Source organism: Gopherus flavomarginatus, chromosome 5 (genome assembly GCF_025201925.1).
Source record: "Gopherus flavomarginatus isolate rGopFla2 chromosome 5, rGopFla2.mat.asm, whole genome shotgun sequence".
Lineage (NCBI taxonomy): Eukaryota > Metazoa > Chordata > Testudines > Testudinidae > Gopherus > Gopherus flavomarginatus.
Genome location: NC_066621.1, coordinates 129,232,443 through 129,260,380, shown reverse-complemented (window position 1 = coordinate 129,260,380; position 27,938 = coordinate 129,232,443). Strand labels below are relative to the sequence as shown.

General features: G+C 43.0%; 1 protein-coding gene across 1 annotated transcript in view; it reads right to left on the bottom strand.

The window, feature by feature from the left end:
* The window catches only part of DGLUCY (D-glutamate cyclase), a 65,182-nt gene that overhangs the window by 10,291 nt on the left and 26,953 nt on the right, over nt 1–27,938 (bottom strand). The window contains 7 exon segments of the mRNA XM_050953273.1: nt 262–413; nt 2,657–2,746; nt 2,749–2,775; nt 17,351–17,499; nt 19,587–19,686; nt 20,222–20,446; nt 20,449–20,481. Of these exon segments, the coding sequence (XP_050809230.1) occupies nt 262–413; nt 2,657–2,746; nt 2,749–2,775; nt 17,351–17,499; nt 19,587–19,686; nt 20,222–20,446; nt 20,449–20,481 (776 nt within the window).

The window sequence follows — 27,938 nt, the reverse complement described above, 5'->3', positions numbered from 1 at the left end:
TCTCAACCCCATTCTGGATGGCACATTTATAAGAATAACAAGGAGGTTCAGTTTTCCATTCTCACATAATCAGTGCACCCTTTCCTGAGAAAGTTGGTTGTGGTATGTGCTCTTGTCCACTGGGAATTGGACTGAGAGCCCAAACTCATTTCCTGTAGCCCATTAAATAGCCATGTGATAGCAGTGGTTTTGAACCAGTGACTAATAGCTGAAGGTGTCAACATCCCATTAGCAATCCTCTAACCTATCCACAGAGAATACCTTAGTAATGGATGGAAGTGCCGATGCCCAGTTTGCCTTCTTGGACAATCTGGGGAACCCGATAGCTTTCCTCAGATAGTGATCATGTATTTCACAGGTGTTGAGGATATACAGAGCACAAGCAACAGCATAGCCTCCCCAGTTAGAGACCCCTGCAAGAGAAAGTCATCATGAAACTGGACAGTAAAAATTAAATGTAAAAAGTTTTTAAAAAATTGTGAGTGAACCTAATCCACATAAGTCTCTAAGGGTGGGGAGAGAGGTAGGAATGTCCTAATAATATTCATTTGGAACAATAAGGTTTTTTTAATGAAATGTTTTAAGATAACACAAACATTTCACACAGTACATTGTACACACCCTACCAGTTTACTAAATTCTGAAAAGTTACTGTACTACTCAATCTAAAGCTATGCTTTGAAATTAACTATGTTGAAAAACTCAGCTGTAAGGGCTAAAGACTGGAGATGTCTCTAGCCTTCCACATTACTTTGATAGGTTAGTTGCCAGCGACAAAGTTAGCCACAATCAGAAACCAATTTATGGACCTGTGGTGGAATACACAATTTGATGGGGTTTATTAGCAAGATTTTCCTAGTGCCTGTTTTGGATTGAAATAGTCTATAAGAACAGGCATGTGCTGTTTCATTAACTGTTCCACAGAGATATTCTATTTTTAATATGCCTTACAGCTGTTTATTTTTATCCTTGCAGAAACATTTTACCAGGAAACATCTCATGGGGAATTCTACAGCATCAACAATTTTCCTGCAGTTATATCAGATGCATCATATAGCTTATTGACATGCCTCTGAAATCAGTCCTTCGAAGTACATATTCATATTTGGAGTGATACTTATTATCTAACAATAAATGAGAGAGCCAGGAATAGAATTCAAGATACAAATCTTGTCATTCACGTTCACATTCGGGTATCTTCTGTAATATAAAATTCCTAACTTTGCTATATGCTGTATTTGTGTGTCTAATTTAGAGTTGAGCAAAGTTTTTTAGCTGTTTGTGTGAACTTTTATTTCAGATCCAATAAGGGCAGGTTTGCAGCTACTAGTTTAGTTTGGGGGTTTGTGGTTCAAACAAGTGCAAAAACTCAAAAGGAAAATGGTCCAAACCAGAATTTCACTTGGCTTTGCCAAAGCCATAGATTCTGTGTGGCTTTGACTGAATCAAGTCTTGCCACCTTTTGCAAACTTAAGATGAGCTGAGTTACCAGCTTTTCCAAAACCAGGTGAGATTTGCATGGTGTCAGATTTTATAATGAAAGTTTTATAAAGTTCATCGCTTATTCCTTTTGTTTACAAAGAGCATAGGCCACGTAAAGAGTTCAGCCATTTTATGGGAAGAGCAGCTGTGATGAAAACAGCAAATGACTGTGGACTGCTGATGAAGTCTATAATTCTTCCCCCCAGCTACTTCCCATTTCTGTACCATTGGTGTTGGAAATCTAGCCTCCCTACTCCCTTCTATTAAAGTGACCTTCCATTATCATACATACATGGGCACCCATTGCACTGAGCTATAGCACAATATAGATCATACAATTTGTAAATCTGTCATTGCTGAATCTGTGTCCTTCACTATTAACTTCTCTCAAGTCTGTTTCTTGTTGGCCAAGTCAATAGGGTAGGAAAAGGTTCTAAACATGAAGTTGTATTTATGTTTTGTTACATGCAAAATTTAGAATGTACAGAAGCCCTGTAGACTTTATTTGATAGAGTTCGCATCACCTCATATGGAGTATATTGCAATTGATTTTATCCTGGTATGGTACACCCCCAAGGCACTAACAAATACATGAAAACTTATATGAATACAAAGTTCATTTAATTCCTGCATAGAAGATGGCTGTACAGTTCTCCTTGAGAGTCAAATGATTTTAATAGTTATTTAGGGTGGGAATTTTCATAAATACTCAGTGTTGGTCTAGTTCTGCTCCCATTGAAGTAATGCTGACTTTAATGAGAGCAGAGCTATGCCAATACTGAGCACTGACTTCAATGGGAGCAGACATAGGCTGAATGCTTTTGAACACAACACCTTTAATTGCTTAGTACAGTTTCTACATGAAATTAACAGCAGTCTAAAAGTTAAAAAGGCTTCAAAGTAACTCACAAACAGGATTCTAGAATCAAGTGATGATCTTTGATCTTTTATTTTGCAGGAACTCATTATGAAAAGTTCAATCCTGTGGCATGCTGAGCATTCTCCATTTTCAGTTATACCTGGGGAAGATGTGGATGATCAACACCTCATAGGACTGGGCACAAAACAGAGAAAGCTCACCGTACCTGAATGCTCAGTAGGTCATTTAGAGAAAGTGACAAACCAAAATTAATCTGCAACACATGTGCTTTGTTCTCAATATTTTAAAACTTACCGGCTACAATAGCGAAATCAGCTTCGATGTCACAAGCTATAACATCTCCATTTTTTATGTGCTTCCTTACAGCTTCTTTTACTTTTCCATTCCAAGTTCATTTCCTCCATCCCCAATGCCTTCATTAAAAAATAAAAAAGATACCATGAGTATCCAAACCACCTTACAAATACAAACCCATTTATAAGCTATCCAGTGCCTTTCACAAGGGTCTGTGTATAACAGGTTAGCTTTCTTGAACTGTTTCAAAAGTGTCACAAAACTGGAGACCACAAAAACAATAGGTGAAAACATTGTAGAGAGGGGGTGTGGTCTCCCTCCCTGACGGATGGGGAGAGAGTTGCGACCGTCCCCTGGTGGGCAGAGCCGAGACACCCGTGACTGCCCCGTTGGAAGCAGAGGGGTGGGACAGGAATCGGAAATAAAAAAGGCCCTCCAGCTCAGCTGGGGGAGAGCTGCCAGAGGAGTAGGACATCTCCCTCCCTGCCCACTCCTTCCCCCGCTGCTGAAGTTTGGACCCGATGGAGGCAGCTACAGTGCCAGAAACCCAGAGGGAATGCTGGAGCTGCCAAGAACTGGGAACATCGAGGTGTTGGTGGGGCTGCCATTAGCTATTTACTAGTAACTAGAAATTATGCTCTGTAAGCAACAGCTACAAGAAGGTGACATTATCCAATGTTCTTGAACAGCTCTGACACTGTGTTTAGGAAAGAAAGGTAGTAATCTTACACTTCATGGAAGGACTTAGACAAATGTAATATATTTTTGTATATACATGGAAAATATTGTGAAATATTTAAAGCAAAAGAGGTAAACTTTGTCTTGTTGCTAGTTTTGAGAAAACAAAACAAGTAACAATTTTTGCACAAATATATGCAAATAGTATGTGATGCCTTCGGAAGTAGCAGGAGTTCTTGCCCTAGAATTTAGGACTGTTTCCTACAGCATTTAATCCCCTTGTGCCATGGAGTAGAGGGAGCCCTAATTATACTCTCACTACTCTAATTTTCCCCACCAGTTTTCCTCTTAGAAAAATAGACCTAGTCTTTTAAAAAATGGTCACTGATTTGGAGTGTCTGTTTTTGGGTGCCCAACTTGAAACACTTTGTATCTGACTTTCAGATGTGCTGAGCATCTATAGTACCATTAAAGTCAGTGGGAGCTGTAGGGACCAATAAATGTCTGAATAATTGTTGGCTGTCCTAGGTGTCTTAAGTTGGACACCCAAAAATTGAGGACCTTCTGAAAAATTTGGCTGATAGCCAGAGATCTGGAGAGCAAGATATCAGATAAAGCATTAAATTGCATTAATACTGGTGAATTCACAAAATTAAGTGGATAAATAATTAGTTAAACAACTGCAAACAAAGAGTAGATATTAACGGAATTATGTCATCTTGGAAGAAAGTCTCAAGTGGGGTTTCAAAGGGATACGATCTGGGTCTGGTGTTATTTAACATCTTTATTTATGACCTGGATGTACGAATAGAGAGCCTACTGATCAAATCTGCAGATGACACAAAGCTAGAGGGAGTTGCCAACACTCTGGAAGATAGAGCTAAAATTCAAAGGGATCTTGATAAATGAGAGAACTGGGCTATAAACAACAAAAGGAAATTCAACAAATACAAATGTAAGGTTCTACACTTAGGGAAGGAAAACCAAATGCACAAATACAGAATGAGGAAACACTGGCTTGGCAGCAGCACTACTGAGAATGATCTGGGAGTTGTGGTGGATCACAACCTCAACACGGAGTCAACAATATGATGCTGTTGCAAAAAAAGCAAATGTAATTTTGGGTTGCATTAACAAAGGCATAGTATGCAGGTCATGGGAGGTGATAGTACTCTTTTACTTAGCTGGTTAGGCCTCAGCTGGAGTACTGTGTCCAGTTTTGGTCATCAATGTATAGAAAGGATGTAGAAAAACTGGAAAGGATCCAGAGCTGAGCAGCAGAGATGATCAAAAGGATGGAATGCAAGGCATATGAGCAAAGGCTGAAGGAAGTAGGTATGTTTAGTTTGGAAGAGAGGAGATTAAAGGGGGACATGATAGCAGTCTTCAACTACTTGAAAGGCTGCCATTAGAAAGATGGAGAAAAGTTGTTCTCTTTTGCCCCAGAGGGCAGGACAAGAGGCAATGAGTTTAAACTACAGTATAGTTGATTTAGATTAAATCTCAGGAAAAATTTCCTAACTGTAAGAACAGTAGAGCAATGGAACAAACTGCCTAGGGAGGTTGTGGAAGCTCCTTTATTAGAGGTTTTCAAAAGGAGGTTGGCTAGCCATCTGTCTTGGATGGTTTAGACACAACGAATTCTGCATCTTGGCACGGGGTTAGACTAGATGATCCTTGTGGTCCCTTTTAACCCTATGGTTTTATGATTCTAAGAGGAAGCCAAGACTGGTGAGGGCAGACCTTCTTCTATGGCTGTTGCTCTGGCTCTAGGACCTCTTCTTGATTCTCAGAGCCAGGCCCGGTACTGTACTCTGGAGCCAGAGCTGCCCAGACCATAGTTTCTGCCCTCATGGATGAGGGTACTGAGTATAGACAGTGAGAACAAAAACTGGAAGCTGGAGGAAAACTCCAAGGGTTCCAAAACAGCCACTGATATGGGGTTGGACCCCATTGACCTGGCCACAGTCCCATGGCAGTTCCCATTAAGGAGTCACAATGGTAGGCTGAAAGAGAGGATCTGGGAGGAGACTGGTAGGTCCTGCTTCAGAGTTGTGAGACTTAAGATCCCACTTATGAGTCCAACGACAAAGATTCCCCTTCCTCCGACCATGAAGAGGCTGATCCAATTACTGCCAGAGACCGATGACGAGAACCTGGTGACAGGCGGAGCATTGCCATCATATCAGGCTTCCCCTTAAGACAGTGCAGGAAGCAGGCAACTGAAGTACCAGAGGTTGAACTGCTGGTATGGGGATAGCACAATATTGCCAAGGAATCCAATCCCTGTAGTGATGGAGACATCAGCACTGAGAGGCAGAGCAGATATTTTTTGCTGCCGCAAATACTTACAAGGTAGTCAGCACCGAGATGGTATCTTATTGTAGTGTTGAAGAAGATGCCAGTGCCACTTCTAACACCGGACTTGATGGTGCTCTTGTGGTGTCAGAGCCAATTGTGCTGATTTAGGCACCAATCTGGAGGAGGAGTGCTTAGGTTTCAGGTGCGCTCTGCTCAACTCCTTCTCACTCCTCTTCCCAGAGTTAGAGGGTGGATCCCTTCCCCTGGCTGAGGCATCTCTGGAAGTCTTATATTTCTTCCTTTGCATGGGCAAGGGCACCAGGGTGCCAACTCCATGGGTGCTCTGGGGCTCAAGCACCCACCGAAAAGAATAGGGGATGCTTAGTACCCGCATTACCAGATTTATCTTTTGTGGGCTCTACCCCATGCTCTGCCTGCGCTCCTCCCCAAAGCCTCATCTCCGCTCAGCCTTTTCTGCCAAGGCCCTGCCCACCTCTCACATGGGGGAAGAGGGCAGAGAGGAGCAGCCACTAACAAAAATAAAAGTCAGCACCTGTCGAGACACGTGCCAGGAATTCACTAGAGCTGGAGGTGGGATTCCCACTGAAGTTGCAGACTCAGACCAGACTGGCTCTGATGGTGGCCTTAGCATTACCTCAATCAGCATGACTTTCAGCCTACCCTCCCTAGCCTTCTTCGTTCTAGGCTTGAACTCCATGCAAATTTGACACTGGTCTTTTACGTGTGTTTCACCCAAGCACTTCAGGAAGTTACTATGCTGGTTGCTCACTGTCATAGGCCTCTAGCAAGAAGCACACGGCTTGAAGCCTGGTGACTGGGTCCACCCAATGGGTATTGCTGAGGAAAAAAGTTTTTGCCGACCGTGCACAGACAGCAAGACTGGAATGCACACGAGCAATCACTTGAAGAATTCCAAGTTCAGATTTTGTGAAACAAAATATAATGTTCATGTTTACAGAACAGTTGAGAGTGCCAAATTCCTCTTTGCAATGCATCATTTTTGCATTTGAAATGTGTCTGGATTCTAATGCCTATCACATTCTACAACAGTAAGATTCCTGTACTCACAATTTATTCTTTAATAACTGAATTAATCACTGAAACGTGATACAGGTGGAATTTTTATTAAAATGTAGTTCACAGATTTCAAGTGCGTATATGTGTTTAATTTCTCTGCTAGTGACTTCAAAGCTATTCCTCAGCAGGAATTTGCTATTTAGCTCCCAACTAACAGCTACATTTTCAGAGTTGAACAGGCCTGAGCCCTGAAGTGTGACAGGGAGTTTAGTGGCTAAGTCTCATGCAGAGCTTTGAAAAGTAACAATAAATTGGTGAGTAGGTAATACTTGGGTCTTTTTAGCTTTCTTGCCAGTACATTTACTATGCTTTTTATCTCACACCTTTTGCTCCTGTAGCCTATTCAAGTTTATGGCAGTGAATGGACGCATACCACTGGAATATGATAGTGCATTCTGTTTTATTGATTTACTAAATAAGTTATTTAAAGCTTCGCTCTTTTTGTTGATACTTGATTTCAGCTGTGGACCCACTGGATAGTTATTCACATGATCTGGAGCTTAACCTTACTATCATATCAAGATACTTTGGTGATTGTTGCCCAGTAAGTACCTAAACTAGATACATTAATGACTCTTGTATCCAGGATTCCAGGATTAAGGCACATATTTTTAAAAAAATTCCTAAAATTTGCTCTTGGCCTTTCATAATAGTACATATTTTCTACAATAGTGCAGATATCAATGCCTTGGATTTTTCCATGTCACTCTTATTTTGCCTTTCTGGGACATTTGTTTCTGTACGTGTGTTTAGTTAGTGGCTGTGTTGTTTTGGATATATCCTATTGGGCACTACAGTAATCCACCATTGGGAAGGGAAGGATTTCACATCTCCCACTTAAAGCTTTTTCTTTTACTGATGGTTTTCTACCTTCCCCAACTCTTCTACATGACATCTTAGTACTTTAATAACTTCTGGTGAGTCCGGTCTTTAGAAAGTAGTTCTGAGCAGTAGATTTCTGATTTTTGTCCTGACTTTATAAATGAGCTTTGCTGTCTAATGTACTGTCTGAAGTCACGATAACTAAAATCCTGTCAAACTTCAGCCCTTAGTGCTAGACAACACTTGAACAAAAGGGGCAACAGGTGTGGCTATTTTTTTCTCTGCCAGATCTCGCAATAATATTCCATTAACTGATGCTAAAGACAGCATATGAAAGTGTCAAAAACAAGAGGCTGAGAAGATTAGTATGGTCTTTTTGGAACATCTTTTAATGTTCTATTCCAATGCTTTTGTTCTATATTCACTGAGCCCAGCAGTTGTTCATGCATTCTTACTTTGCCTAAGTCTGCTCCTGAGGGTCCACTCCAGCTCTACAACTTATGGTATTAGTATTCAAAGAAGCTGCAGATATTGTTTATGATTTGGCTGTGGACAAAGTTTCCAGGTCAGATGGCTATTTTACACAGTGGAATTTAAGACAACGTATTTGGATGTTGGTTTTTTTATCAAAAGCCTGACACAGTCAACCATGGCAAGTGCAGACAGCAAACACTCCAATTCGAGCAGTCTGTTGTGCTAAGAGTTCTGTAAGATTGACAACTTCTTCTTTTTCTTATACCTTTCTGTTCTACATAGTCCTGTCAAAGTGATCATTTTTCTCTCATGGGTGCTATAACATACTTGTTTCTAACCAAGCACTGTATGTTTAATCAATATAGCTTCAGTTTTCCTTGAATTTTTCCCTTCCTCAGAGTCAACCTCACCAAAACTCATTATTACTACCATCAGTTGTGACAGTGGCCAAAGGCCCCAATCAGGATTGGTGCCCCATTGTACTAGGTGTTGTACAAACAGTTAGAAAGACCTGGTCCCTGCCCAAAGCACTTTCAATCTACCAGTAATTAAAACTCAAGACACAGGAAGTGAATGTGACAAGCAGTAGTAGTAGTAGTGGAGGAGGAGGAGGAGAGTAACAGGAATAAGTTTAAATACTTTTTAAAAAGATGCCCAATTAGTTTTTTGGTACACTGTGGCAAAGTACCTGCTTCTCCTCTGTTGGCTCAGCCCCTTGCCACCTTGGATCCACAGGCTTGGGCAAAGCAAAAGCCCTTCCCAGTAGCACAGGGTCTGGCCAATCCCTTCTCAGCCAGTCCCCTGCTCAGTTTTTCTCTCCTTCTTTCTGGGGAGAGTGCAATCTGCCTTGCAGGAAGAGTTACAGAGTCCTGCTGCACCTACTTGCTGGCAGCTACTCTACTTCTCTCCTCCCACCTGCTTCCCTGTCAGGGAGGGTTTAAACAGGTCCCCAGCAATTGGGGCCAGCTGAAGCTAATTAGTTCCCTGGTAACCCCTGTTCCAGCTGAGCCTTGTTTCTCCATGGATATCTCCGCTCAATGGATAGGGAGAGGCCTTTTAACCCCTCTGGGACTAATTACTATCCCTCTCCTGGTAGCTAATTGTCCTGAGTTTCCCACACACACAACATCCATTTATACTACCTCACAGGAGATCTTGTCAGATACTGAGCACCTTCAACTTCCATTGACATCAATATCTGATCCAGATTCTAGAACAGTAATACAGAACAGCTCCTAGTTATTAAAATACAAACCTATATTAGAGGTAAATATAGCTGGAATGCTTGGTAATAGTGACCATAATATAATTAAATATAACACCACAGCAGCCCAACACTAGCATTTAATTTCAGAAAGGGGGATTACACAAAAATGAGGAAGTTAGTTAAACAAATTAAAAGGTACAGCGCCAAAAGTGAAATCCCTGCAAGCTATATGGAAACTTTTTAAAGACACCATAATAGAGGCTCAACTTAAATGTATACCCAATATTAAAAGAACATAGTAAGAGAACCAAAAAAGTGCCACCATGGCTAAACAACAAAGTAAAAGAAGCAGTGAGAGGCAAAAAGACATCCTTTAAAAAGTGGAAGTTTAATCCTAATGAGGAAAATAGAAAGAAGCATAAACTCTGGCAAATTAAATGTAAAAATACAATTAGGAAGGCCAAAAATTGGACGTGTTGGATGACAAAGGTCGATGAGGCCATGTGGCCCAGTAATTGCAAGCAAGTCCTGGCTGTTACCTGGGGACTGTTCAGTGATGTGGCAATCAGATTCGTTAGAGTTAGAAAGCATTGCCTTGGTAAAGATGCTGATGCCTTGGGTGTACTGAGGTGAGATTCCTGATGAATTCCAGGTCATTGTGTGTTTATTTGGAGACCTAATTGTGTAAAGAGATCTACTGTTTGTTGGATAGCCTCTATTGCAGCTGGTCGATTCGCTGCTTTCAAAAACCAGTCGTCCAGATATGGAAATATCATGATTCCTCTCTGGCGGAGGTGTGCAACAACTATCACGAGTAACTATGAGAAGACTAGGGAGCAATGAAGAGACCAAAGGGCAGGACCTTGTATTGGAAGTACTCTGGTTCGAGGGTGACTTGGAGAAATCTCCGATGTGATGGGTGAATCGTTATGTGGAAGTATGCATCCTGGAGGTCCAGGGCCAAGAGCCAGTCCCCTCTTTCTAAAGCTGCAATAATGGTGGTCAGGATCACCATCTTGAAGTGTTGGTTTCTGACAAATTTGTTGAGCCATCAGAGATGGAGAATGGACCTCCATCCTCCTGTTTTTTTATGTGAGGAAGTAGTTTGAGTAGAAACCCGTCCCTCTGTATTTTGTTGGTAATGGTTCTACTGCTCCTAGATGGATGAGGTGGGTTACCTCCTGACGCAGTAGATCTTTGTTAGAGGAGTCCCTGAAGAGGGACGGAGAGGGAGGGGAGTTGGAAGTAAAATGGATAGAGTATCCAACTTCAATTATCTCCAGCACCCATCCATCTGTACTGATGGACTGGCAGACTGGGTAGTAGGGAGTTAAATGGTCTCCGAATGGTTGGGAAATGGTAGGAGTTCTCAGTGCTGAAAGATGTGGGGGGTCTCAGGTCCTCAACCAATATCTCAAACTCACTGCCTGGCAGATGGTTGATGAGACATGGTAGATTGATTTGACAGTTGTCTCCTTGGGGGCTGTTGTTTCTGGGCTTGTGGCTCCAGTTGCCTGTGTATCTGTGCATATGATGTGAATGTTGTAATACGTTCCTTGTCTTCTCTTTGTCCTAGGAGTATAGATACCCACGGACTTCAGAGTCACCTGAGAGTCCTTGAGGGTGTGCAGAGACTTATCTGTTTTGGCTGCGAAGAGTATGGGCCCTTGGAAGGGCAGGTATTTCACTGTTGCTTGCACTTCTTTGGGGAAGCCAGAGAGATGCAACCAGGATGCCCTTCTTATTATGACTGCAGTGGCTGTGGATTGTGCAGCTGTATCTGCAGAATCTAGGGCAGCTTGCAGTTATGCCCTGGAGATCAGTTGGCTCTTGGAAATGAGTGCACCAAATTGCTCTTTTTATTCCCTGGGGAGAAATTCAACATAATCTGATAAGTTTCCCACAATTTGTGTGGTCATATTTTGCTAATAACACCTCGTAATTAGCAATTCTAAGATGAAACGTCAGTGAGGAACAAGCTTTTTGGCCAAAGAGGTCGAGCCTCTTCCAGTCTTTGCCATACGGTATGTTTTTGGGGTATGATTGTCTGTCTGCCCCTTTCAGTAACAGCATCCAGTACCAGGGAGTTTGGTGGGAGATGTGAAAAAATAAACTCTGTTCCCTTTGCAGGGACATAATATTTCCTTTCGGACCTCTTGCAGGTTGGAGTGATTGTTGCAGGCGTCTGCCAGATGTGTCTGACAGGTTCCATGATTGCATCATTCATGGGTACAGTGATTTTAGATTATGCTGTTTGCAGGATGTCAATGAGTTTATGTCATGTCTCCTGCACTTTCTCCGGTGAGATGTCAAGGGAATCTGCAACTCTTCTATAGAGATCCTGGAAATGTCTAAAGTCATCCCCCACATTGGGAGGAAGGAGCATGACGGTGTCATATGGGGACAATGAAGAAAAATGGGTTGTTGGTTTGACATCCTGGTCAGAGATTTCTTCCTGTTCCACCGTCATATCTTCAAGGGGCTCCGATGGTCCTGGTACCGACGGTCCCAGGCGAGTGCCATGTACCCTTCCAATGTGGTTAGGAGGTTTGAGGTGGTATGGGGGATATGCCATTCATGGGGTCCAATACTGCCACTGTGGATGCCATTGCAGGTGGGCCTGATAATGGAAGGAAGGGCATAGGTGGCATTCATGGGTGACTGTATCACTGCTATTCTTTGGCCCCGTATAGTATTCCTTGAGTGGCGGGGCCTGTTTGATCGTTTTGTGGGCGAGGGAAGAGCTTTGCAAGGGTATGACTTTCCCCTGTTCTCATCCTTGTCAAAAATGGCGGAGCAGATGGCAGTGGAGTAGTGGGGCAGCTCTCGGTACCGACAGTGCTCAGCGCCAAGAATGGGAGAGTCGGGTGTCAAGGACACCATGATGTCTCTGGGAAGGAAGAACTGTTGTGGTGCCGACAGCCTCGGTGCCGTTGATGTGGTAATGGTGGGTATCAGCTGCTGTGGAGCTGTTGTCTCTATTGGTGCACCTGTTAATTATACTATGCTGACAGTAGGTGGCAGCATAGGCTGCAGCTGTTCTGATGGGCTATCTCAGCTATGGAGCCTGTCAGTGCTGTCAGTATCAACAAGATCCCTTGGTTCGGGCAATGTCGTTTCTTGGTTGGTTCCCGAGCCGGGGGCGGGCGGGGAGACAGCGTATGCTTCTTAGCCACCATTTTAGCTTGGTGGTCTGTCACATGAGTCACAGACAAAGAAGAGACCCTGTGAGAGGCTGTAGTTGGTGAACTGCGTTCTGGGGGGTCCATGCTTCTGGTTCAGATGTCAGCTGGAGAGACTTCTCCATGAGCAGCAGTTTAAGCTGCAAGTCTCTGGCTTTCCTGGTCGGGGCTGTCAATTTGTGACAGTGAGGGTACTTTTGAGGCATGTGTGCTTTGCCTAAGCAGTGAACATACTGAGCAGGCCCGTTCAACACTGGGATTGATAGCCTACAGGTGAGGCAGTGTTTAAAGCCCAGAGAACCAGGCATGTCCCCGAGGGGAAAGTTTCGTCCTCCTCCAAGGGGGGAGGCGTGAGTAACGGTTCAACTAAAACTTATTTGTAGTTGGCATACAAATAAGGTGGTTTTTTTTTTAAATAAACAGGGACTAGAAAATGAAAGGAGTTAACTATCTCTAACAAAACTAGAACTAACTAAGGTATGCTACGCTAACTAAGCTCTTTGAGGCACTGCTGAATGCTCTGATTTGTAGCCACGGACAGTAGAGAAGGAACTGAGGGGGGGTTGGTTGCACAGTGGCAGTTAACTGCCTGAGGCAGCACAAGATGGGGACTGCGCATGTGCAATCTAACCAGGCACTACTACCACAAATCTCCAATTACAAGGGCAGGGGCACTCAACACCTTAAGTGGAGCACCCATAGGGACATCACTTTAAGAAGAAATATAATTATGATATATTTTGTACAAAGTATGCCTTGTGAGGTATCATTCTAAAAGTATTAATTTGTTAAACATTAATACTTTGTTGGATTGTATCTGTTATCATTGTACGTGAAGTTATGAAGTTCTGCTAAGCATGTGTTACTTGAAAGATGTTGTGAAGTTGGAAACACCCACAACTAGCCTTTCACGTACAACAATGAAGAAGTTGAACAGGCTAATGACCCATCAACAAAGACAATGGACCATGGAAAAGGCTTGTCCTCACCTGGGAACCCTTCATTCAGCCTGTGGATAGCTGCTATGACTCAATGAGGCATGCAAGGGCACGTGACCAGACCACATGATATTGAAATCCATTTTGGTACCTGTATTTTTCCACAAAGGAGGCTGGGAAATTGGCTTAGAACAAATTTGTTCCCACCCTATGGAGAAACTATAAATATGGGGAGTGACATCATTTCAGGGCCTCACTCCCCACACAAGAGAACACTTGAGGAACAAAGACTGAACCGGGGGAAGTGCTGGTCCCAGGCTAAAGGAATTTCTAGCCTGTGAATGGAAGCTTGATGAACTGCTTGTACTATCTAACAGGGTGAGACACTGTTTGATTAAAATCCTGTGTAATATGTTAGGCTTAGATTGCATTCTCGTTTATTTGCTAGGTAATCTGCTTTGATTTGTTTGCTATCACTTATAATCACTTAAAATCTATCTTTCTGCAGTTAATAAACTTATTTTATGTTTTATCTTAACCAGTTTATTTTTGAGTGAAGTGTTTGAGAAAATCTCAACTCAGTTAACAAAGGTGTTGTACATATTCCTCTCCACAACAAAGGACGGGTGTACTGGGTAATAAATTCATACAGGTTAGGTTTTGACCAGGGAAGGACAGTAGAGATCTGGAGTCCTAGGGCGGGGACCTGGGGGTATTCTGGCTGTAGCCTCTCTATTTTTGGTTCATGCAGTGGCTGGCCAGAGCCTATATGTAACTGCAGCTGGGTGTGTCCCAGCCTGTGTGAATGCTGGTGGGAGTGTAGGACTGGGAGTGGCCTGAAGCTTGTCACAGCAGCACAGTGTGAGAAGGAACCCAGGCTGGGGAGTCAGAGAACTCAGTGGTACCCCAGTTCTATGTTGCACCCTGAGGGGGGTTCGTCACAGTTTTGTCCTTAATCATTGGGAGAAAATGGGAACACCCATTGCGAACTGCCCATAGCTCCAATAGATTTATGTAAAGGAGAGATTCTGCTGAGGACCAGTGGCCTTGGAAAGCGTAGGTGTTCAAGTGTTCTCCCCAACCTAATAGGGAGGTGTCCGTGGTTATTACCATCACTGGAGAGTGTTGGACTAAGGAACCCCTGAGCAAACATTGGTTGGTCGTGTCCACCAATGTAAGAAGACCTTTACCTTTTTTGGCATGGTGAGGCATTTGTGCATATTGTATCTGTTTGGGATGTAGACAGTAGAAAGCCAGGCCTGCAGGCAGCACATGAGTAGCCTTATGTGTTTGATGACAAATGTTGTTGCTGATATTTGACCCAGTAATTGTAGGCAAGTCTGGGCCAAGATCTGGGGGCTGTTCACTGCTGTGAAGATGAGATTTCATAAGGCTGTGAAATGTTGCTGAGGCAGGGAGGCTGTAGCTTCCAGGGAATTGAGGTAGGCTCTGATGAATACCAGTTTTTGTACAGGTATCAGTGTTGATTTTTGTATGTTTATTTGTAGTCCCAGATGTCTAAAGAGCCCTACCATGTTTTGTGTAGCCTCTATTGTCTCTGGTTGGGTTGGCGCTATCAGTTAGCAATTGCAGAGATAAGGAAAAATTATAATTCCTTATCTTCTGAGATGAGCCACGACCACCACAAGGACTTTTGAGAAAACCCATGGGGACGTGGATAGTCTGAAGGGCAGGACTGTTCTGTTCTGAGGGCAAATCTGAGAAACTTCCTGTGTGAGGGTGTCATAAACAGATAGCTAAGGGTTAATGTCTCTTTTACCTGAAAAAAAAAAGTAACCTGAAGCACCTGACCAGAGGACCAATCAGGAAACAGGATTTTTTCAACTCTGGGTGGAGGGAAGTTTGTGTGTGAGTCCTTTGTTCTTGGTCTTCTGCCTGTATGCTCTCTCGGCTATGAGGGGATTTCTATTTCTTGCTTTCTAATCTTCTGTTTCCCAGTTGTAAGTACAAAGGATCAGCTAGTGATTTATATGGTTTTTTTTGTATTTACATGTCTATAGTTGCTGGAGTGCTTTGAATTGTATTCTTTTTGAATAAGGCTGTTTATTCAATATTCTTTTAAGCAATTGACCCTGTATTTGTCACCTTAATACAGAGAGACCATTTTTATGTATTTTTCTTTCTTTTTATATAAAGCTTTCTTTTAAGACCTGTTGGAGTTTTTTCTTTAGTGGAGAACTCCAGGGAATTGAGTCTGCAGCTCACCAGGGAATTGGTGGGAGGAAGAAGTCAGGGGGAAATCTGTGTGTGTTAGATTTACTAGCCTGACTTTGCATTCCCTCTGGGTGAAGAGGGAAGTGCTTGTGTTTCCAGGACTGGAAATAGAGAGGGTGGACTCCCTCTGTTTAGATTCATGGAGTTTGCTTCTGTGTATCTCTCCAGGAACACCTGGAAGGGGGAAGGGAAAAGGTTTATTTCCCTTTGTTGTGAGACTCAAGGGATTTGGGTCTTGGGGTCCCCAGGGAAGGTTTTTGTGGGAACAAAGAGGACTGTGGGGGTTATAGACCAGTCAGCCTAACTAAGATATCTGGACAGATATTGGAACAAATATTTAACATCAATCTGTGACCATTTCGAGGATAATAAGATTACAAGGAATCGGCAACAAGGATTTGTCAAGAAGAAATCATGCCAGATCAACATGATTTCCTTCTCTGATAGGGTTACTGGCTTAGTAACCAGGAGGAGACTGTAGACTTGACATAGCTTGATTTTAGTAAGCCTTTAGATAGAGTCCCACATTCTCATAAGCAACCTAGGGAAATTAGGTCTCTAAATGAAATTACTATAAAGTGGGTGCAAAACTGGTTGGAAGACCATACTCAGTGAGTAGTTACCAATGGTTCGCTGGCAAAATGGGAGGTCATATCTAGTGTGATCTTGCAGAGGTCAGTCCTATTTTTGTTAGTGGCTCAGATACGTGAGTACAGAGTATGCTTATCACATTTGTGGATGACACCAGGCAGGGAGAGGATACCAGCACTTGAGAGGACAGGATTAGAACTGAAAACAACTTTGACAAATTGGAGAATGTATCTGAAATCAGCAAGATGAAATTCAATAAAGACAAGTCAAAGTACTACTTAGGAAGAAAGAAATCAAATTAATAACTCAAAATGGGGAGTAACTGTTAGGCAGTAGTACTAATTAACAAAAGAGGGCTATAGTGTATCATAAACTGAAGATAAGCCAACAATATCATGCAACTGTGAAAAAGGCTAATATCGTTCTAGGGTGTATTACCAGGAGTACTGTACGTGAAACACAGGAGGTAATTGTCCTCCTCTACTCCAGAGGACTGTGTCCAGTCTTGGGTGCCACACTTTAAAAAAAAAAGATGTAGACAAACTGGAGAGAACGGAGAGGAGAGCAACAAAAATGATAAAAGATTTAGAAAACCTGACTTATGAGGAAAGGTTAAAATAACTGGGCATGTTTAATCTTGAGAAAACAAGAGTGGGGGGAGGGGCTGATAACACTTGTCAAATATCTTAAGGGCTATTACACAGAGGACTGTGATCAACTGTTCTCCATGTCCTCTTAAGGTAGGACAAGAAGTAATTGGCATAAACTGCCATAAGAGAGATTTAGGTTAGATAGGAGAAACTTTCTATCTATAAGGATAGCTAAGCAATACAATAGGCTTCCAAGGAAGTGTGTGGAATATCCCTTATTGGAAGTTTTTAAGAACAAGTTAGACAAGCAGCTGTCAGGGATGATCCACGTATATTGGTTCTGCCTCAGTGCAAGAGGCTGGACTGGAACTCTAGAGGTTCCTTCCAGCCCTACATTTCTCTGATTATATAAACCTTTCTAAGGATGTTTTTCTGCTAGCTGGTCCTTTCCATTTGGCAGAGACAAACAGTGGCAGTCCTGAAGTATTTTGGAAGCTGGCTGCTGCTTTATCCTCCCTTCCTTTTCTATGTTTTGCCTTTCTCTTATCATTGAGGAGATGCCACAGCCTCACACTTACCTGTTGTTGTGACTCCAGGGATGTTATATGCAGCTAGAAACAGTTCATATATGGGATCCACTAGATGCTTAATATTGACTTTCCTTGCATTGTAATAATTGCCATCAGCAGCCATCCCTGCACGTTCTATTGCTATCAGGTGATCAAATCTAGTCAGAGATAAGGTGATAAATTAGTTAATGGGGGGACTTGTGAAACTTACATCTTACATTTTCCTGTCAGTTGCTTTTCCTGCCACACGCTTCGCTTCTGTTTCCTTAGCTACAAGTTATACTCATTTTGCAAAGCCTCTGAATGCCAGATTGGACCATTTGCTGTACATCTATTTTCCCACCTACTTATATCTAACAGATAATTTATAGCACAGTTTAGCTCAGTCTTGAATTTGGGCCTTTACATTTTGTTTTCAATATTTGGTTTGTTTTCTTGGTAGCTTTAATGCAGCCCCTTCACACTGCCAGCAACAAATGGAGAGAGAGGTGAAATCTTTCTCTTCTGAGTGGAGCACTGGGTGAATCACTTTAGAGCCCAGATCCTCAGAGATATTTAGGTACCTAACTCCTATTGATATCAATGGGAGTTTGGCACCTATATACCTTTGAGGATCTGGGCCTTAGTCTCTCTGTGCCTCAGTTAAAAAGTAGGTAGCACCTCACATAAGGATACTGGTTTTAAAACATTAAAGTTTGCAACGCAGTTTAAGATCCTCAGAGGGATCCTCAAAATGCAGTTTACTGTTCATAATTTCCTATTTAAAGTACTGTACTGCTTGTAAGTTATCCATTTATTTGGTTTCTTTTATTTAATATTTTTGACAAATTTGGTGCTTGTAAATGTGGATGGGAAGCATGCAGGTAGGATCTGTTTTAGGCAGCCCATGTTTAGGATTCTCCCCCTTCCCCCTCCAAGCCCTGCCAATACACCTCAAGCGTAATGTGCAACATCCTACTATTCCAGTTCTACTGAATAGAGGCTACCAATTGTGCCAAGTTACTAAGTGGTTTTATGATATGGACTAATACACACTGTGACTGTAGTTGTACTTGTGCAATTGAATTTCCAACATGAAAAAATATTCAGTTTAGCCTCCTAGGATTATGGGATCTACTGAGGTACAAATCAGCTGTAGCTGAATTATGTTCAATTATAAAAGCATCCTCTTGAGTTTAGCGTATGAGAAATGAAAACAGGGTGTTACTGAAATTACAATTTTTATTAACTCATGGAAAGAAATAGAAATTGAATGAACTGAAGATGCATATATTTAGATAAGCTGTTATTAAAGAGAATTGGCTGCTAACTGAATATGGCTGTATATGCTCTAGACTTTACACACCTATACAAAGAGAAAGTTCAAGGAAAAATACCCAGTAATTCCATTATAAGGAAAGGTAAGTTGTTGGCCAGATATTCAATGTATGTACATATTAGTGCAAACTCCAGTGCATGTATACAAACCCTCAACATATGCACGTTCAAATTGGGGTTTTGGGGCAGATCAGAGTTTGCACTTGCATAGTTTCAATGAGTTTTCAGAACTACATCCACTCTTCAAAAATTCTGGCTGGGGTGTCTAAAGACAATGAGGATCTTTTTCAGACTATTAAAAACAGATAGGAGGATTTTGGATACTAGAATAAAATGGATTATCAAAGATCTGAGTGTGGATGAAAGTGGACTACCATCTTGGACTCCAGGATTCTATTCCTGACTCTGCCACTGGACTTTGTGTAGTCTTTGGAAAGACATTTAATCTCTCTGTGGCGTACTTTTACCATTGATAAGATGGGGATAATGATGGGGATAATGATGTACAGTATTTCACAGGTGTAGTGTAAGTTAATGAATGTTTGTAGAGGTCTGTAAAATTTTCATCTGAAAGGTGCCATATAAATGCAAAGTAATGTACTTCCTTCCCCACTTCCTGTGGGGAATTGGGAATGCAGAGGTCTCAGAATAATGTGGAATCCTGTATCTATAGCAGAGTGGAGCGCTTGTCTCAGAATTTTCTTCCTTTAATTTCAGACCTTCCACTGCTAATTTAATATTTACTTAATATATATTTTATAAAAACACAGTCATTTAAAAAGAGAAACAAAACAATTTGATTGGCAGATACTTCATACTTCAAAGGTTTGCTTGCAATCATTATATCTTCTGTGAACAGAGCTGTTCCTTTTACTGTGACTTTGCATAGTCTCCTTGCTACTCATTTTCAGTAACTTAGAACACATACCTGGGTCTTTCAAGATTCCCATTCTCACACAAAAACATCAAAGCTGACTCTGCAGCATCTCCTTGATAACTCAATAGAGGCACTGGTGTCTTCAGTACCCCTAGAGCAAACAAAAATACAAAATGGTTTCCATAGGTCATTTTTTGTGTGCTTAGCTTGGATTTTAAAAGAACAGAACAGTTAGAACTGTAAGGTGATTCTAGCAAACATACGATTGTGTAAGACAATATTACCCAATTGGAAATACTGGACGAGTTGCCCATCTTTAGCTTTTGCATAATTCAGAGCTACAAGCAAGAGTCTAGAGATGTTATTTGGACTGACAAAAATGAGAAGACGTGCAGGGATGAAGACACTAAAAATAAGCTCTCTTCTCAACTCCTTCTTTTTGATGATACACTAAATTTCAAAATACAATGGTAATAGGAAGAAAGATTCTAGATGGATTTCAAAAGATGAGACTAGATGCTCAGTTGGTATAACTCAGTGTAGTTCCAATGAAGTCAATGAAGCTATGCTGATTTAGCCAGGTGCGGATCTGGCCCTTAGAGATTGCACTGAAATAGAACTTGAACCAGATTAGCAAATTAAAACTGAAAAGCTAACTGTCTTTGTTGCCTAACTGCATGTTTTACCTTGCTGAACAGCATCCTCAATAATCTTTTTATTCAAACCCATGGCTCTCTGGTCTGTTACTATAACAACATCTTTCTCCAAGCTCTGCAACATGACTGCCATAGCAATGGCTCCTGGAGGTCCATCATTCTCTTCAGGTGGCTCATGGTTGAAGTGAGTAGGAAATCCAGTGGTTATCAGCACTGATTGGGCATGTGAAAGGGAGAGGCAAGTCTTTAGCACTAATCCTGGCAGCACAAATGTTTCAGGCCCCGGTCTCCTAAAAATCAAAAATAATTGTTTAAAAAGACGGTGCTAGATTTTTAGCATATTAATACCTCCAAGAGGCTCTGTCAGGACCAATCCCTGTCCATCACTGTTGGAGTTCCTGGCAGGGCCAACAAGAAGAGCAGCCAGGCTCTATCACTATTGATCCAGAGATAGTGACAGACCAGGGGAACGGAGACCATCAGCAAAGCACATCATCTCCCACTAGGTAAGTGCAGGGAGAGTCTCTTGAATGAACTTATAGAAGGTTGTGAAGACTATTGTCCATTCTGTAGCTCTACTGGGATCACTACCCATGTGTGTGCTTGTGAAGAATGTCATAAAGTGGTCATAATGGGGTAAATGAGTAACCCAAAATATTAGGGGATGAAGCCATGCTCTATCCCTGCCTACATCATGTTTGTCACTGGGAGTTCCATACCCTCCCAAAACTAAATTTGTTTGAGATGCATTTGAATAAAACAGCAGGTTTCCACTCTGTAATCCTGGGAGTAGAGTGTTATTTTTGTTGTTCCCAGTGGTCCCTTTACAAAAAGGAGAGGTTGGGAAGCCTCCCTCAGCCTGGACTGAACTGTGGATCATTAATTTGGAAATGAGGCTGAAGTGCAGAATTCAGATCTGAATTCAGATGTCTGAAACCCCAAACAGATGAAGGCTTCATTTCAATTTTTTATAGAGAAGAAGTCAATGGGGTATTGGTTCCGCTCATTGTAAATAATGAGCGAGTGGATAAATTCAGAACCAGATCCACTCTCATATTCAAAATCACTGCTAAATTCAGAAGTGTTGGGGGCAGGAGTTTTGGTAAGTGATGTGAGTGAAATGAGAAGAAAATAAGAGATGTGGGAAGGGAATGCAGAAGATAAACCTAGAAAACATGACAAAAAAGACTCTGGGGCAGAGATTTTGTTCATTGATCCTCCCATTTGGGAGCCACTTTTCTCTTTTAAATAATTCAAGTGTCTTGGCCCAAAGTTGTTCTGTAAAGAACAAAATCAGATTCAGAGAAGATCCAGACCCCAGTTATTTTATGCAAGCAAGCTCAAGCACATTCCTGTGTGCATGTCCAAATGCACAGATAAACATTTAAACTCAAGCTCATGCACATGCTCACATGTATACATAGGAAAACTGCACCAGGACAGGGAGAGGCAATCGATCTGTAAGTGGGCATTTCACACTGTGGCTAGGGACTGTCTCTGAAATGGGAAAGGGAAGATATCATTCAAACTTGTCCAAACCTGTTAGCTCTAGCCTGTTTCTTCATCATAGATTCTTGAATAATGGCCAAACCAGTAATTCTTTCTGAACTGGTTGAGGGATGAGGCTTGAGGGAGAGCGTAAAATTAACAGGCTGTGATTCCAGTGTAAGAAACTCAATTCCCTGGAATAAATTGGAATACCAGGTCTAGCCCACCAGGGATCAACCTGGCTATGGCCTTTAGACCATACTGCATGATGAACATTAAACAATAATAATAATAATATAGTCAGATTGAGCCCCATGTGGCTTAGAGCTATCTAGGAGGAAGGAGTGGGACTGGATCTGAGTGTGTCAGTGAAAATGCCATGATTTCTTTGGTCAGAAGCTCTTCAGAGCAGTTGGATGCAGTGGCTTGCCCTGCTCTGCCTAGTGCTCCTGCCAGGGAGCAGGGCAAGCCCCTGTGCCCTGACTCTGCTCCTCGGCAGGAGCACCAGGTGGGCAGGGGAAGCCCCTGTACCCCAACCCTGCTGCCCTGCAGGAGTGCTGAGTGAGTGGAATGGACAAGCGCCCGCGCCCTGACCCTGCTCCCCGGCAGGAGTGCTGGGTGGGGGAGTGAGGCAGGGCAAGCCCCCATGACCCAAACCCATTTTCCCACCAGGAATGTGGGGTGTGTGTGATTGTAGGAAGAAGGGATGGGGAGGGGCCCCCACTTGCTCTGGCCCAGGGCCACACAAATGCTTAATTCGCCTCTGGTTGGATGTCACAATGCAGATGACCTCATCTATCCAGTAGGTTGTGTTGGGACCAATCCCTGTTCTGCACTGTCAGTCTAGCTGAAGGAGAGGAGCAGCCAATAACCTTTTCCATAGCCCTAGAACTACTACAAATTGGAGGATTGGGCCAAAAGAAATCTGATGAGGTTTAACAAGGACAAGTGCAGAGTCCTGCAGTTAGGATGGAAGAATCCCATGCATCGCTACAGGCTGGGGACCGACTGGCTAAGCACCAGTTCTGCAGAAAATGACCTGGGGATTACAGTGGGCGAGAAGCTGGATATGAGTCAGCAGTGTGCTCTCGTTGCCAAAAAGGCCAACGGCATATTGGGCTGTATTAGTAGGAGCAATGCCAGCAGATTGAGGGAAGTGATTATTCTCCTCTATCCGATACTGGTGAGGCCACACCTGGAGTATTGTGTCCAGTTTTGGTCCCCCTCACTACAGAAGGGATGTGGACAAATTGGAGAGAGTCCAGTGAAGGGCAACGAAAATAATTAGAGGGCTGGGGCACATGAATTACAAGGAGAGGCTGAGGGAACTGGGGTTAGTTAATCTGCAGAAGAGAAGAGTGAGGGGGGATTTGATAGCAACCTTCAACTACCTGAAGAGGGGTTTCAAAGAGGATGGAGCTAGGCTGTTCTCAGTGGTGGCAGATGACAGAACAAGAAGCAATGGTCTCAAATTGCAGTGGGGCAGGTCTAGACTGGATATTAGGAAACACTATTTCACTAGGTGGTGGTGAAGCACTGGAATGGGTTACGTAGGGAGGTGATGGAATCTCTATCCTTAGAGGTTTTTAAGGTCTGGGTTGACAAAGCCTTGGCTGGGAGGATTTAGTTGGTGTTGGTCATGCTTTGAGCACGGGATTGGACTAGATGACCTCCTGAGGTCTCTTCCAACCCTAAATGTCTATGATTCTATGTGTGGTCCCTATCTGTATTCCACACATGGGTTTTCATGCATGCCACACGCTTGAGTCTGGACATTCTTCCAAGCACTGTCCGTTGGCCCACTCATACACCATAGGTCTCCTCATGCTCTCGACAAAGGGATAAGAAACAGTGCAGTCTGATGCCTCTCCACTTTCTCTTCTTACTGCAATCAAACAGGATCCGAAGTACAGGGAATGGAGGGCAGGTAGTGGAATCAGAGGGCACCACAAATCTTGAAGAACTTCCAGTTTCAGTAAGTAACCTCTATTTCTTCTTCAAGTGATGGTTCCTATGTGTATTCCATAATTGAGTGATTGACAAGCACTGTTGGAAGACAGGATACTGGGCTAGATGGACCATTGGTCTGACCCAGTATGGCTGTTCTTATGTTCAGTGCTCAGGCTGGAGATGGGTGTGAGGAAGCCAGTAGCAGAGATGCTTGCAGTACTGCAGATCCCACGACTGCATCCACAGCTGACTCATGAACCAAAGTGTAGTTTGTTGCAAACGTATGGATAGAACTTCAGGTGGCTGCCTTGCAAATATCTTGTAGCAGGACGTCATGTAGGGATGCCATTGGGGCAGCCTGTGCTCTTCTGAAATGACCTGTGAATCCTCAGGGAAGGGATTTTTGCTACCCTGTAGCACTATAGGATGCATCCCAGAACACACTTAGAAATCCTCTGGGAGGATATGGCTTGACCACGTGAACTTTCTGCTAGAGCAGTAAAAAGTCTCAATGATTTTCTAATGGGTTTGGTTCTTTGCAGGCAGAGTGGAAAGGCACTCTGGACATCGAGGGAGTGAAGTTCTTTGTCTTCAGCAGAAGCAAATGGTTTTAGGAAAGATGCAGGTAAATGAATCCTTTAGTTAATATGGAATTCAGAAACAACCTGGAGGAGAAACTTAGGGTATAGGGAAAGGGAAACCTTGTCTTTGTGAATACTTGTATAAGACAGTCTGTCATGATGACTCCAAGCTCACTGACCCTCCTGGCTGAAATGGTAGCCACTAAAAATGCCATCTTTATGGACAGGTGGATCATGACACCAGAGTTTGAAGGATAGACTGGTGAGAGTTGACAGGGTGAGATTAAGGTCCCATTGAGGTGCAGGTTTGATCACTGGTGGGAAGGTCCTGACAAGGCCTTTCATAAACCATACTGTAGTTGGATGAGTGAACACGGAATGTCAGTTTACTGGAGGGAGGAAGGCATTAATCACCGCAAGGCAGACTTGCAATGAACTAATAGAGAGGCCTGAGGTCTTCAAGGACAGGAGATCATGTAGAATGTTTGGAATATTTGTAGTGGTTGCAGAATATTGGTGGAGTTGTGCCCAGCTGAAAAGTGCCATTTGGCCAGGCAGCAATTTCTATTTGAATCCTTCTCCTTTGGGTAAGGATAGCCTGAACAGGAGCAGAGCATGAGCATGCTATGTACCTGCGGATCCAGGCTGAACTCATCCTCCTTGTACACCGATGGTTCCAGTTGCCAGGAGGGAGAGAAGCGGTACGATTCTTGAGAAGTGCCTGGACACCTGAGATAAGAATCCCATGGATCCCAATAAGGTCAGAAGGAGAGTCTATTGGTTGCAGAAGACCCAAAGTAAATCAGTACCTGTGGTCCGTGGGGAGGTTGTACCCCGAGGAACAGAGAGTCTGACTCTTTGAATGTCTGTGAGAGAGCGACTCTCTTCATGGAGATATTGGAGTGGTTAGCACATCCGACTTACCTGAGTCCAAAAACTGCTACATCATTATGGGAGCACTCCTGCCAGAGGGTTGGAGGTGAGATGGCTCCAGGGACACCGACGTAGGCTCCTCCTATGGTGTAACAATATCCCTCAAGAGAGCTGGGCTGGAGAGAAGTGGAGACTGTGGATAAGCGAGGAATATATTCTCTGATGTTATGTAAGTTTCTAAATGCCCAAGTGTCCGAGGTTTTCTGGCGGTCAGATCCAGTGGACCTGATGTGTCTATGGAAACATCAGTTCTTGGACAAATGAGGCAGTACTGATGGTGGGTCCGGACCAGTGCTCGTAGACAGAACTGGTGAAGGTTGGTTCTTATGCTTCAGTACCAGGGTGATCAACAGAATCAGCGTATCTTTCTTTTCGTGTGTTTGCTCTCCAATCTGGGACTTTTTAGAGGAATCAGTTCCTTAGGTTCTGTGTGCAAAGTCTCACCCAACCTGAAGAGGCTTGGGGAGGAAGCACATCTCTTATGGACAGTCCTCAATGGGGATTTGTCCTTCCATGAGAATAACCTCTACCCTTATGGTAAGCCTTAGAAGAAGGGTTTTGGGGCTTAGGTACTGGATGCTCTGCTCCTAGGCATGTGCTTGGAGGGGGGCTGCTTGTTATTTGAGGCTGATGTATGGGCTGGGGATCTCCCTGGCCCAGGTCAGAAAGGGGCCTCATAGCCTTTTTCATCAGGTGTTTTCTCAAGCAAAGCTCACAGGCTTCTTAGGTTCTGGGTGGGAATGAGAGACAAATACTGGACTTTGCAGAGATATGCACCTCACCCAGACAGTAGTGATGTTCGTCACTGATGGAGAAGGAGTGAGGGCAAGAGATGCAATTCTTGAAACCCAGGAGTCAGGGCATAGTCCCAGACACAGGGAAGGATTCCCCAACCAGGGGAAAAAAACCCACACTATACTAACTGAATGTTAATTAATTAGTAAGCTAAGAAAAATAAACTATTTACAAATGTCTTTACACATGGTACAAAGAGTTGAAGGATGAGAAGTCATAGGATTCTAACTCAGGTCATGCAGTGACAAGAAAGGACTGGAGAGGTGTTGACCTGCACTGTCTTATATGCTCAGTCAGGAAGATGAGGAGACCTACAGCATGTGCAGGCCAGCAGACACTGCTTGGAAGAATTTCTGGACTTGGGAGCATGGTATACATGTGTATCCCCATGTGGAATGCACATAGGTACATCACTTGAAGAGTAAACTCTGTTTTCTCCTTAATGTGCTTGTAACACCTGCAGCTAACCATTAAAACAATGGACGGATACATTCTTCCATTGCTTCAACAGATGAGTGTTCAGCTAGTTTTGACTTGAGTTCTGGTTTATTTGTTTTAATGGCTTCTCAAATGGAAAATGAGTCCAATCCTGGATTTGCAAATGTGGTTGCATGTCTTGCAAGTGTAGTTATTGGAGGGAGACCTTGAGGCACTGGACTTATGACATGCTCTCTTCTCCTGCAGAGACCTCACACATCACTCTTAAAAAGTAGACATGGCTGCATGACACAGACCTCTCCATCTGGGTCTCTCCAGTGCAACGAGTTCCCAGGTTTTAATGTCCGTCTTGCATGCACTGAGACCGGCCTTCAAAGAGTCTTTATAACTGAGGATAGGTCAACCCTTAGAGTTGTTTCCTGTGCTCAGCTGACTGTAAAGCACCACTTTTTGCATACAGGAAACCTCGATATAGACTGCATGTCCGACCCAACAAAGTTGAGCCCTGATGAGCTCTCAATACCAGGGACTTGGCAACTCTCAAGCACTTCCGTGTTGGGGATCCTATCCTGCCACTTAACACTGAAGGTTTAAGCTCTTCAGCTTTTTGATGTGGTATAAGAGCATTCATGTCTCACAGCTGTAGAAGAATAAGGTGAGTACAATAGTGCAGAGGATTTTTATCTTAGTTCTGAGGCAGACTTCATGCTCCCTTCAGGGCCCATGGGTGAGGCTGCCAAATGCCAAGCTGCCTTTGCCAGGCACTGAGTGATCTCATCATTCAACATGGTGTTCCTGGAAAGTATGCTATGCAGGTCGCAGAATTTTCTGACCTAGTTGAGGGGTGCGTTGTCAATTGTGATAATAGGATCATGGTGCTGGCGATACTGGTGGTCTGCTGCTGGCTGTCTTTTTTCAGGCTGATTGTGAAACTGAAGCACTTCGAGGCATAGGCAAAGTGGTCCACAATAAGCTGGATGTCCTCAAGCATGTGTGCAATGAAGACACAGTCATATTAAAACAATGACTATAATAAAATCTCATGTTTCTTGACTTCAGTTGGTCAACTGTAGGGGTCTGAAAGGAATTTATTCCCCTTCAATATACAATTCACCAAATCCATTCTGGATTTTTTTTGCCTTCCTCTGAAGCACCAGGAATTGACCACAGCTGGCGGCAGAACACCGGGTAAAATGGAACAATGTTCTAAAGTGGTACCTTGAATCCTTTGTTCTTAGATGCTTAGCTGTTGAATCTTGCTCATGTGCTCAGGGTCAAAATGATTGCCAGATTTGGGGAAGAAGAAGGCAACTAAAATTGCTGCAGGCTGTGCAAATTGCAGGCTGTTGTTTCAGAGACTCAAAGGGAGTTTGAAGGAGACTGTGGGACTATCACTTGTTTCCCAGACTTTAAAGAGCTTGCTTTCATGCTCTACAGAGGGTTTGGACACCATTCTACAGAGACTGAGAGGGGTAAAATTTCCCAGAAAAGAACCCTAGAGGAGTGTATGTATGTCTGTGTACATAATTATATTTTGCACTGAGACCTGCAAAAGTTATAAG